This window comes from Sander lucioperca, chromosome 12 (genome assembly GCF_008315115.2).
Source record: "Sander lucioperca isolate FBNREF2018 chromosome 12, SLUC_FBN_1.2, whole genome shotgun sequence".
In the NCBI taxonomy this organism is placed as follows: Eukaryota; Metazoa; Chordata; class Actinopteri; order Perciformes; family Percidae; genus Sander; species Sander lucioperca.
In genome coordinates this window covers 31,640,847-31,652,352 of record NC_050184.1, presented here as the reverse complement: position 1 = coordinate 31,652,352, position 11,506 = coordinate 31,640,847, and the positions used below count along the sequence as shown (strand labels likewise).

Sequence of the window (11,506 nt, the reverse complement as noted above, 5' to 3'; positions counted from 1 at the left end):
TAATTGTTAAATCGGGAAAACATTCAGGGCATGAGAGGAGTCGGTTTAATACATATTTCTAAATAAATATTTAGATGAGGAAATATGAACACGTGTTTGGGGGGTAAGTTATTATTGCAGTCGGGCTGCCACAGCAACAGCAGCAGCAACATGGGGAATTAGTTTAAAAATAAGTCAGTATGAGCCCAAACAAACGATTATCATTCCACTGTAGGTCTTTAAAATGACGTGGGCCTAGTGTGTACTGTAATGGTCATTGCAACTGAAAGGCACAGAGGAAAGCAAAATAGTAAAGGATTTTTGCAAACGCAATGTAATCTCAAAATGAAAGAGTAACTATGATAGTTAGATCTACTACGATATAACTATCTGCAATAGAAATATTAGATGAGATTAGAGATCACAGATGCATGCTGCAGGTCTGTAAAAATCCTGGCAGTGTGTGTAAAAAATATAATTCCTGATAACATCTAAACACCAACAACGAGACTGGAGCAAACACCACCATAGCTATGTTGATGTTTTTGCAATTGTACTTACTGTTACTCCTGGCTGATGGGACAGAGTGACCTTTAAATAAGCAATTCATTTCAGATTCAGATTCTGCTTCCATCTAGTGGTAATCTGATAGAAGACAATTTCCAGCACAAGTATATCCGGCAACATATGCAATCAATTATGGTTTTGTTGAATAAAGCCGTAAACATCATGGTTAAGTAGTAAGATTAGTGTACAATATATGTGACAAAAACAGATTTCCTTTGTAGTAACAATGGCTTTTATTTCCCAAAGCAAGGCTGCTTTGCATTTTGAAATTACAAACTGCAGACTTTTGTAAAGCATGTTAGAAAAAATAATAAGGCAATGTCTTACTTGGATAAATAACCACCAAAGGGTAGAGGAATCAGTTACAGAACCTTTTAAAATTGCGATATTCACATAATAAAATTCCACCTATGTGTCTTTTCTTTTTCTATCTCCATCAAAAAAACCTGGACTGTACTTCTTGACTGTATAAAATGTCAACAGAAAAAATATTCTGCTCCTTGAAATGTATTATAAATGTAAGAAAAAAATAACCTGAGCAAGAATCAAAGTAGAACCTGGAGGATGACACTGTAATTCAAATAAGAAACGTGGTTGATGGTTAGTGGACTTCTAACGCCTCTGATGATGAAGACTAAACTAATTAATAGTTAATATAATATATCCTTTATTAATTAGTACAAAGACAGCCAAAATATTTCTGATTAGGCCACTTCAAATGTTTAGACTTCAAGAATATAAGATGAATAAGAGGAAGGAACTGGTTAATTTGAATGAGACTTTAAGGCACTGTAACATCTAGGGAACACTCTAAAGAGCAATGATTAAATAACAGAGAAGGAAATGTTTGGCCAGCTTAGAAACCTCTCTTGAAATACAAAACACACACTCAAGAAGTGCATAATTATGATGTTAAACAATTCCTAACTACCCATTCATGTGTCAGTTACTCCTAAAGTCCAAATGGCAGAGTTACTTCTTACTACAGCAATCCATTAACAGTAGATATGTATTAGACAAGCTGCTTGATGACATCCATTGCCTGTTATTTGCAGTTTTCCCTTTTTAATCAGTGGTACATTGAGGTTGGAGTAAAGGTTTGTGAAGGGAATTCCTCATGTAGACACGATTTTGTCTTGACGTGCAGGCACAGATGTACAGTACCACTCACTTTGGCTACGTCATCCTCCTCTCGGGCACGCCCCTTAAAGAAATCTCGCGTCTGTTCACACCGTACAGTAGCATTGATAAAACTGTGACCTGTTCATTTTGTTGTCCATCGTCCTTTCTTATCCACTCTTTTGTTAACTTCTGCACAAATTCCTCTTTGTTCTTCTGCTGCATTCTTGGCAGAAGTACATGCGTCTTGGAGTGTTTAAACTCCGTCATCTGTATAAAAAAAAGCAAAACACTGGAGATAAAGCAAGGTGTTGTACATATGAAATAAAGCAGCTTATTGTCATGTCGAACGTGTTTTGAGTGTATCATAAAAGTAAACCTTTGTTGCTCTCACCGGTAGAAGCCGCCGTGTGCTGCCTGGTGCTCTTGACTTGCAAGAAGATGGTGTAGGTGTCATAGGCAAACAGTATACCAGCGATCAAACCAAATACCTAAGAAACAACAACTCAGCATCAGAATCACAATAATAATAAATAATCAAATTAACTGGTCACATAAAACACCTCAAAGTTGGATAATGCAAACAAAATGTAAAAGAAATACACTATAATGTGCTCGTAATAGAATATTTTATGTTACATAGCTAAAGACGAGTGGCTTTAAAAATCTCAGAATTGCTGTGCTGCTAACACCAGAAGACATTTTTAGTCCCAGACTGTTATCATGTTGATTTGAGGGTGTACAAACTACATAACTGATCTCAGATGAGACGTACTGATTACAAGATTATTCCACAACTGGAGCAATAACTGTGATTTTCAACAGATACATGCAGGAAGTGTTAGAAGTTAGGTCAAATGTGTGTTGTTGAGGTGCAGATGGGTTTGCACATGCCACAAGAAAGATATCAGACGGCACACCACACACATATTTAAAGAAATAGTTAATTAAAAATGAATAGACTGATAAAACGGATACAAACGGATTCTTAGAGAAAAATAATATTAAGTGTCCTTAATCTAATTGTAAAAGCAAACGGACACCGGGGAGTGGTGGTTTGTGTTGTGAGAAACTTGAATATGAACTTCAATGTATTGCAATGCCACTGCAGGCTTCACTCTTTGATACTTTGTTCCTGCATTTACCTCAGTATTCTAGAAAGACGTCAGCTGTATCAACACCATCCTCACGTCAACCTGCTTGTGTATGGGTTTTATTTGTGTGCATTTGTGATGTTTCTCATGTCACTCCAGCTGCTTTTAATTTCCCATGAAGTTGTGATGACTCTTATTGCATTAATAATAGAATCAGTGGCTGTATGCTGCACTACTTTAACTTGGCACTGTGTGTGTGTGTGTGTGTGTGTGTCTGTGTGTGTTTGTTTTTTTTCAACTGCCTACCTCCCTGCCTTCTTTTTCCTGTGCACTCTAAATGGATGCCACTCTATTCTCGTCCCAGACTCACCTCCAAGGTTTTCCAACTACTGTGGCTGTTGTGGTATGTTTTATTTGTTCTTTGTTTTGTGCAAAGTGGAGAATGTTGTGTGTGGACATTGGACTGGAAGCTGTACTGTTGTATTGGTGTCATGTAATTCCGTGTGGGATGGGCCACTTAGTGGCATGACACGTAAATAAAAAAAAACTGTTCCTCACAACAAAGTCCCTGAACTGCTTGAACCAAAGGACCTGTGGATTCAGTTTCAACTGGAGAGGTCTGTCTGAAATCGTGACTAAAGTCTTGTGGTCTTCACTAGACTTAAACAGGAAGGAAGCATGAGATATGATTTGAGATGGCCATATTACTCAATACTGACTGAGTGTGTTCCCTTGGAGATTGTGTTTGTTAAACACATCGGACGTTTACAAAACCCCCGTTGGTTTCAGTTTCCACCTCTATTATCAGTTTCCACACCTAGGCATACATGTACTGTACCACAAAACGGATTCATTGATAACAGTTAACGGTTGTCAAAACAAGCACTAAAACATGCACATGAACAGTTTCGGCATTCAGTTTACGGCGCCATAACTGACCCCGCCTGCGATACGGGCACCGTCCCCGGCCCCTCCAATTACACAGATCAGAGAAGTGATGATGTAAAGGACCGCACCGATACCAGCACGGAAAAGATCCTGAACAAGAGACAGAAGAAGATGATGAAGCATTGTTGTGCAACTATGCACGTGTGCGTCAGTGTGTGTGTGTGTGTGTGTGTGTGTGTATGCTTGCTGTAAGATCATGTGCTCAGACATGTAGAGGACTCACAGTCCAGACCCAGTTGATCACTTGAATCTGCTTGTCCATCTCCATCATGAAGAGGCCGAAGAAGACCATGGCGAAGATCATCTCGCAGATGGCGACAGCGGAGTAGCCTCCATATGCAGATGCAGCGTAGCAGATGATGATAATGAAACTGATTAACTAAGAGGGGATGGGGAAAAGCAATAAACAGAGAGATTAACGATTTTGAAAATGGTGAAGATATCCCAGAACACATCAGGGTAGGGCTGGGCGATATGGAGAAAATCAGATATCATGACATTCTTGACCAAATACCTCAATGTCGATATTGCGACGATATTGTAGGGTTGACAATTGGTGCTTTTACAAAACATTTTACCAATGAGATTTAAGATAAATAATCCCCAATAATGTGGATATAATGACTTAGTGGGTAAAGGCAAATAATAGAACAGCTAGAACAGTCTGGGTTTCCCGCAGCACTTTGCAGTTAAGGCCCATTTTCTCCCTTTCATTCCAAACCACAGTTGACAACCTGCAGGTGGAGGCGGTGGAGACAGGCTCGGACATACACGCCACTGTGGACTTGTCAGTCTCGCAAGCAGTTCAAGGAAAGTGACTGCATGTGTCCGACAATGCACTGAGCATTAACCGGTACAAGCCTACAGCTGCCCGCGGACACGGAGTGCGGAAAGTGTGTCAGAGGCTCCCAGACAGTGAACTGAGACTCCGTTACCTGCTTGTCGGTCAACGGTTAATGATTGATTATTTAATTTCATTGTGCTTTCTTTTGGAAGGCTGGCTGTCAGAAATCGCCACTTACTAGCTAATTAATTAGCCTGAGGTAAACAATAACTATCAGTAAACAGAAGTGACGTAGTGGCTGGCGTCTGGTGTGTGCGCAAGTTTTTGTGTGTGCGCCAGTGTTTGTGTGTGTGGGTGTGGGTGTGGGTGTGGGTGTGGGTGTGGGTGTGTGTGGGTGTCGGCCCGCCCCCGCGAAGCTCTGACCTGCAGACAGCAGAGGAGGAGAAGAAAGTAGCTGCACCTTCGCCAAAATGAAGACTGAAAAACAGAACTATTTTGATACAAACATTTACTCGCCATGTGGCAGATAGCCACATAGATATAGATAGATATCATTTATTAATTATATATTATTTAAATTTAATATTTAGTGTTTAATAAATAATTGTTAAATGTAGTACAGAGTCTGTAGTCTATCACACAAACACTCAAGGAATGCTGCAAACATCTGACAGCCAGTATGAAATGCCTGGGAGAACATACGTGTCACAAACGGCAATTCCACAACTGTACAACAGCGTGGAAGACGACATACTAAAGGAGATCAAAGACATATTGTGGACATTTAAAATGTCTTCCAGTTGCGGTGTTAAATATTCTTTAGAAATAAAAGTTTATTGATCTTTGAAAAGGTGTACCTGCATTATTATGCCATTATCATTATATTAGATGAAAACGGTCTCAGAACGACAATATTATCGTTTATCGCAATCATTTCTGGGACAATTTCTCGTCCAGCAAAATTTGTTATCGTGACAGGCCTAGTCCAGTATATCGATTTTGATGTAATATCGATATAATGCCCAACCCTACACCAGGGTTATGCCAGAAAACTAACATAGCTGCCCACATTTCTTCTGTTAAACTTTGCAGATGACTTGATAGAACAGCTGCAATTCACCTGAGAGAGGACAAATCATCTCAATGCTCAGTAATAGAAAAATATCTGAGTCAACTCAATAGCCAAGGCCAGTCAGACAGTAAATCACTCCAACAGAGGCATAATTGTTTCATTTACTCCAGTCAGTTCCCAATTCAGCATCCACGTAATAACAAGCGCTTTTGCCAAGAAAAAAACGATTTTCTGCACGGTGAGACAACTGGATGAACTATAATGCACACTGTCAGTCTGTCGATCACATGCTGCTTTCTTCTTAGATTTACGGCACGTGTTTGTTCTATCAAGATCTTATTTTTCCATATGAGGGAAAAAAGTCAGCATGCATTCTTCTCAGTCCATTACACTGAAATGCTGCCAATGTGCAAAAAATCATAAACTCAGCCAGCCTACGGCCCTCAACCAATATCAGCCTTTTCTTTTTCAATACTGCTATTGTTTGCTGCTGTCAAACTGCGTGGGTAGATGCATTCACACAACACGGACACATGACAGCTGTGAAGGAGTGGACATTTCAAGTAGGCTAGTTACAGTACAAGTCCTTAAACCTACCAATTTAGTGTACTTGAGGACACCAAACAGCATTCCTTGTATTGTCCTTTTCCAACGTGGATTTATAATTCATTTGCACTGCCCTGCACATTTGCAAAAGTTGCTTCACAACTGTGACACATGTGGCCTACATTTTACATTTTTATGAACTGGAAAAACTGGACAGCCACCCACACACTGTGCCAATATACACTTTAGGGATGCAACTAACAGATTGATCGATTAATCGTTTGGTCTATACATCTGAAAACTGTTCTTTTGTCCGAAGAACAGTACAAAACCAAAATATTACATTTAATACAAAGAAACATATTTTCACATTTGATTAGCTGGGACTATTAAATGTTTGGCATATTTGCTAGAAAAATTACTTATGATTATTAAAATAAGTTGGAAATTAATTTTCTTTCGATTAGCTAATCCATTAATTGTTGCATTTACACACTGTATATTAATACTTCTATTGCCTATATTTATATTTTTTCTAGCTTTGAATTTTTTTAATTTATATTTCTTTTTGCAATTCTTATAATTACTCTTCTCACCCTGCATTTCTCTGCACATACTGTATCAGCATAAAATGAATCTTAAATCAACTATTAAAGATATAATAAAGTTTGAATTAAATTATAAACTGTGGTTACATACGACACACTGAACTGAATCCTGGTGTTCTACAACCTTTATTTGCACTGCTTTCTTGTGACAAGTCAAATCATTTATTCTTGTAACTAGAGGTGCAACGATGAATCGATTAATCGATTAGTTGTCAACTATTAAATTAATTGCCAACTATTTTGATAATCGATTAATCGTTTGAGTCATTTTTTTATTAAAAAAAATAACATTTCTCTGACTCCAGCTTGTTAAATGTGAATATGTTCTAGTTTCTTCTCTCCTCTGTGACAGTAAACTGAATATCTTTGAGTTTTGGACAAAACAAGACATTTGAGGACGTCATCTTAGGCTTTTGGGAAACACCGATCCACATTTTTCACCATGTTTTGACATTTTTATAGATCAAACAACTGATCAATTAATCGAGAAAATAATCGACAGATTAATCGACTATGAAAATAATCGTTAGTTGCAGCCCTACTTGTAACGCTTACTTAATAAATAAGACTCTGACTCTAATGTATCTTTTGAAAAAAGCACGTCTTGCACATTGCAATGTTTTATTCTCAGAGACATAACTTAGTGGCCAGTGTCAAATCACTGCGGTCTATGATACACACATGATGTAGCTGACTCGACACTAGCCCTACATCTGTCACTACTGCTTCCCCTCCACTCCCCGGCAACTGTTACACAAACGCGCAGCCAGCCAGATGTATCAGTAGTTCATGTGTTCTAGAGACAGGCACAGGCAGCCTCTGTAGAGTAGCGTGGCGGCCGAGGCCAAGGTCCTACACAAAAGAGACTTTATGCAGGCAGAGTCGGCTGCTCTGAGGGCAGCGGCTACTGAGGAGGCCATCACACACAGAGAAACAACCGCTACACAAGAGTCTCTCAGAACAAGAAAGGCTCCGAGATGGTGACACCTTTATGTTTTCTACAGCGGCGGATCTGTTTCCATGGGTCAGCTTTTTAAGATCCGAGCTCAGATCTATTCACATCAGAATAATGAGCTCCTCTTTTAAAAATGATAGAAATAGTTGGGAACGCTAGGCTAATTATAGCCAGCAGCAACATGAGAGCCAAGAGCTAGTCCGTGGTACAGACACACACAAAACAGCAACGGTTGCTAGGGAAGTCACTTACATTTTGGGGCTTTTTTTTTTTTTTTTTTCTTTAGCACTTTCCACTGCTCACTAAAGTGTATACCATGATTGTTGAGAGCAAAATGGAAAGTTCAGTTTCATTGCATCACTCTTATGCTCATCATCTAGTCATTCTCCTGCATACTTTTCCCTTTCTTTTGATTAAGACATTCTTCAACAAAAGGAGATAACCTAAAAAATGGTTTCCAGTCATAAGAGAATGTGATATTAATAATATTAAAAGCAGGGTGCAAGTTCAGTTCATTGCATGACTCATCCTGACTTATCACTACTGGTCTAACTGTGCCACATGACTAAATGAAATTTGCTTCACATGGGTGTGTTGTGTGTGTGACTGTGACCTGTATGTTGTTCTGCAGCTTCAAACATGTTCAAGTATGGCCATGCCTCTGATAGCCAGATTAAAAGACAAAACTAAATAAATGTAAATGTTATTCGACGAGGCATGGAAACCTTGCTGTCATAACTTGCTGACAGCTGAATTATTCCTTTAGCTTTTAGGTTTATCAGCTGAAAGATTTAAACCTGACTGCTGGGGTTAAACACCCTATTTCCTATTAGATTGGCCATAACAAGCAGTAATGGCATTTGTCTTCCTGTTTCACTCCCTCATCCATCTCCCTGCAGTCTGCACTGTAAACTATTTCTGACATGCACCATCAGAGATGACTTCCTTTAGGGTTTATCAGGTTCCAGTGAAGAAGTGAGTCAGTGGGAGAGGAAACAACAAACTACCGAGTGTATCAAGCGAAGAATGAAGCTCTGCGTGAAAGGCACACCAAAAGATGTGTGCTAAGCAATTCACACATTGTTTCTTAGGAACAAACTACACACTGGAAGCCTGGAATTTCCATTACCTCTGAAAAGAAAAAAAGAAAAAAACTTTACAGTGGGTGGACCACTGACCACCAACATCTGAGAGCCTGCTTTATAATGAGTCCATTGGGTTATGACAGCAGAACCTTACTTTACTCTCTTAAAACTAGTATAGTAATAACACAGTAGCACAGTTACATTTTTAGTACTCTGTAAGCTGTGAGATAAGTAGTAATACTGTTGCATGTACCTGGCAAGAATCTGATATTAAAAAAAAACTTTTAAAATGCAGAACTTAAGTATTTAAGGTCCAAGTGAGTCATGTGTTAAGAGAACACTGTGCAACCGCTGTGAAGTGCAAACAAAGGCAATCATGTGAAACCGGTGGTCAAGGACAGTATAAATAAAGTCTTCCCAGACAGACAGGAAGTGATTTTACTATGCCAGTAATTGGAACACTTAAACTCTACACACCTTATTTACTCATTATTGGGAATTAAGTATTGCTCTGATGTTTCTATTGTCGCCTCTGTCAGTATATTCCTGTAAATTAGAGCCAGACGTGCAAAGACATAAAGTTGGGAGGGAAAAAAACTCACTTTATGAGCCTTTATACTCATAGAAATGTGATATACATTGCATTTTCTCTTCACCACATTTGGGCTACCACTTCTCTGCTCACACATATTACGCAGCCTGTGGTAATAAGTAGAAAAGGGAGTCACTGGGTCGAGTTAACCCATATGACCTTTCATCTGCCATTAACGCTCAGCATTTGGCTCTTTGGTGCCAAATGAGACAACAGTGGCGCAGAAGTGACAGGTGGAAACCCTTAACTCCCTGTTCATGATCCCTCAACCCCCAGACCACATGCTTATCATTCCTCGACAAGACTGCTTTAAAAAAGAGTGAGATAAATCAGCTTTCAAGTAGAAAATAGAAAACATTGGTGACAGAAAAAGGAAATATCTCTCCTCTATCTAATCTAATAGTGAGAAAAATCAATAACAACCATGTAGGCTACATTAACCCACTTTAATATGTATGAAATATTCATTAGTTGCAGGCTACTTAAACACACAACACATTATAACCAGGTTTTGGAAGCAGTTGTTAAACATTCAAACACAGAAGGTAAAAGTTACATGTTAGCTGCACAGGTCAGTGAACTTACTATTTCTGCTGCGAGGATAAACCCTTTTTGGGTTTTCACGTAACTTTTCAGCTTCTCCACGCAGTTAGCAGCGGGACTGGACGCGGTTGTATCAGCCATTCTGTAACAACTAACTTATTATAAACCGACTGTATGTTTGTGAGCCTTATCGCCAGCAAGCGTTTGAATAAACAAACTTGTCCCGAGCGCCAAAGGAAAAAGGTTCCAGTGTTTAACGTTTTACTATAGCTGCAGCTCAGTTGATCGTTAGCTAGGTTTTTTTTCGTCCCAGTCAGATGAATCAACGTCTCCGATGTAAAAGTCTCCGTGAAATGTACTCTGGTTGAGCTCAGTCACGACCACAGCAGCTCCACATAAACTCTGCTTTCTGTGTGAGAAGGGAGGGCCGGGCTGAGGAGCTGACAGTGGGGCGTTGGCTTTCACTTTTCTCAAGGGGAGCTAGCTGTTGGCACTTTGGCACCACCGAGACGAGCTGCTTCCGTGCTGCCTTCAGGGGCTTCTCTTAAAACTCGACACACCTGTTGCAAATGTTATTCTTTAGTGGCTGATGTTTTAGCTGCTAATCCACAGTGGTGGAATAACGACTTAAGTACTGTGCTTTCCACTTCTACATAGTGGCGGAAGAAGTACTCAATTATTGAACTTTATACTTCTGCTCAGTGGTGGAAGAAGTACTCAGATCATCTACTTAAGTAAAATTAGCAATACCATAGTGTAGACATAAGTCCTGCATTCAAAATCTTATTCATGTAAAAGTGCAAAGGTATTATAAAAATACACATTTAATTTATCTCTTTTTTGTTGCAGTTTGTAAAGGCGGAGCTCATTTTAATTACTTATATAGCCTACTGCTATGTTGCTACATCTATAATAATATATCATATTGTATGTGTTGATTATATTTAGTATAGTAATACATTATCGGAATCTGTGAATTAACTAGTAACTAATAACTAAAACAGGTAGTAACCTCGAAATTGTACTTAAGTATAGGACATGAGTAAATGTCCTTAGTTACTATCCAACACTGACAGTGGTGGAAGAAGTACTCAAATCTTTTAGTAGCAATACCACAGTGTAGAAATACTCTGTTACAAGTAAAAGTCCTCTATTCAAAATTTTACTTGAGGAAAGAAAAAGTACTCATGATGCAGAATGGCCCATTTCAGAATAATATTATACTACTGGATTATAGTGATGCATTATTGTGTGAATCACTTTAATGTTGCAGCTGGTAAAGGTGGGGCTAAGAGTACAATACTTGGGTAAATTTACTTTTCACCACTGCTAATCAAGCAAAGGTTGGCTTCCTTGTGTAGCAGCAACATGTCTAAATGTGCATGAAAGTTACACGCATTGTTATAGAATAAACCACCAAAAACTATATAAAGTAGTTAAAATAAGATACTACAACATTATAGTACTTCTTACTTGTTAATGCATCAATAATTACTGCATGTTCTGATAATCACAGTATAACATTGACAAGGGCCATTCTCGATAATGAGTACTTTTACTTTTGATATTTTAAATTCAATTTGTTGTGAATACTTCTGTACTTTTACTTAAGTA

At 38.7% G+C, this 11,506-nt stretch overlaps 1 protein-coding gene across 1 annotated transcript; it reads right to left on the bottom strand.

Moving 5' to 3' along the window:
• Window positions 1-755: 755 nt before the first annotated feature.
• plp2 (proteolipid protein 2) lies at window positions 756-10,390 on the bottom strand. The gene is made up of 5 exons (XM_031290439.1): window positions 9,935-10,390; window positions 3,931-4,086; window positions 3,699-3,797; window positions 2,060-2,156; window positions 756-1,935 (listed from the first exon to the last, which is right to left on the bottom strand). The coding sequence occupies exons 1-5, from the start codon at window positions 10,031-10,033 to the stop codon at window positions 1,922-1,924; spliced, it is 465 nt and encodes a 154-aa protein (XP_031146299.1). The 5' UTR covers window positions 10,034-10,390; the 3' UTR covers window positions 756-1,921.
• Between the last annotated feature and the right edge of the window lie 1,116 nt (window positions 10,391-11,506).

Bases quoted from the DNA above. Each gene is read 5' to 3' on its own strand.
- plp2 (XM_031290439.1), bottom strand. From the start codon at position 10,033: ATGGCTGATACAACCGCGTCCAGTCCCGCTGCTAACTGCGTGGAGAAG. The intron at 3,798-3,930 runs GTGAGTCCTCTA...TCTCTTGTTCAG, and splicing joins TGATCAACTGGGTCTGGACT to GATCTTTTCCGTGCTGGTAT. The intron at 2,157-3,698 runs GTCAGTTATGGC...GTTGTTTCTTAG, and splicing joins GTGCCCGTATCGCAGGCGGG to GTATTTGGTTTGATCGCTGG.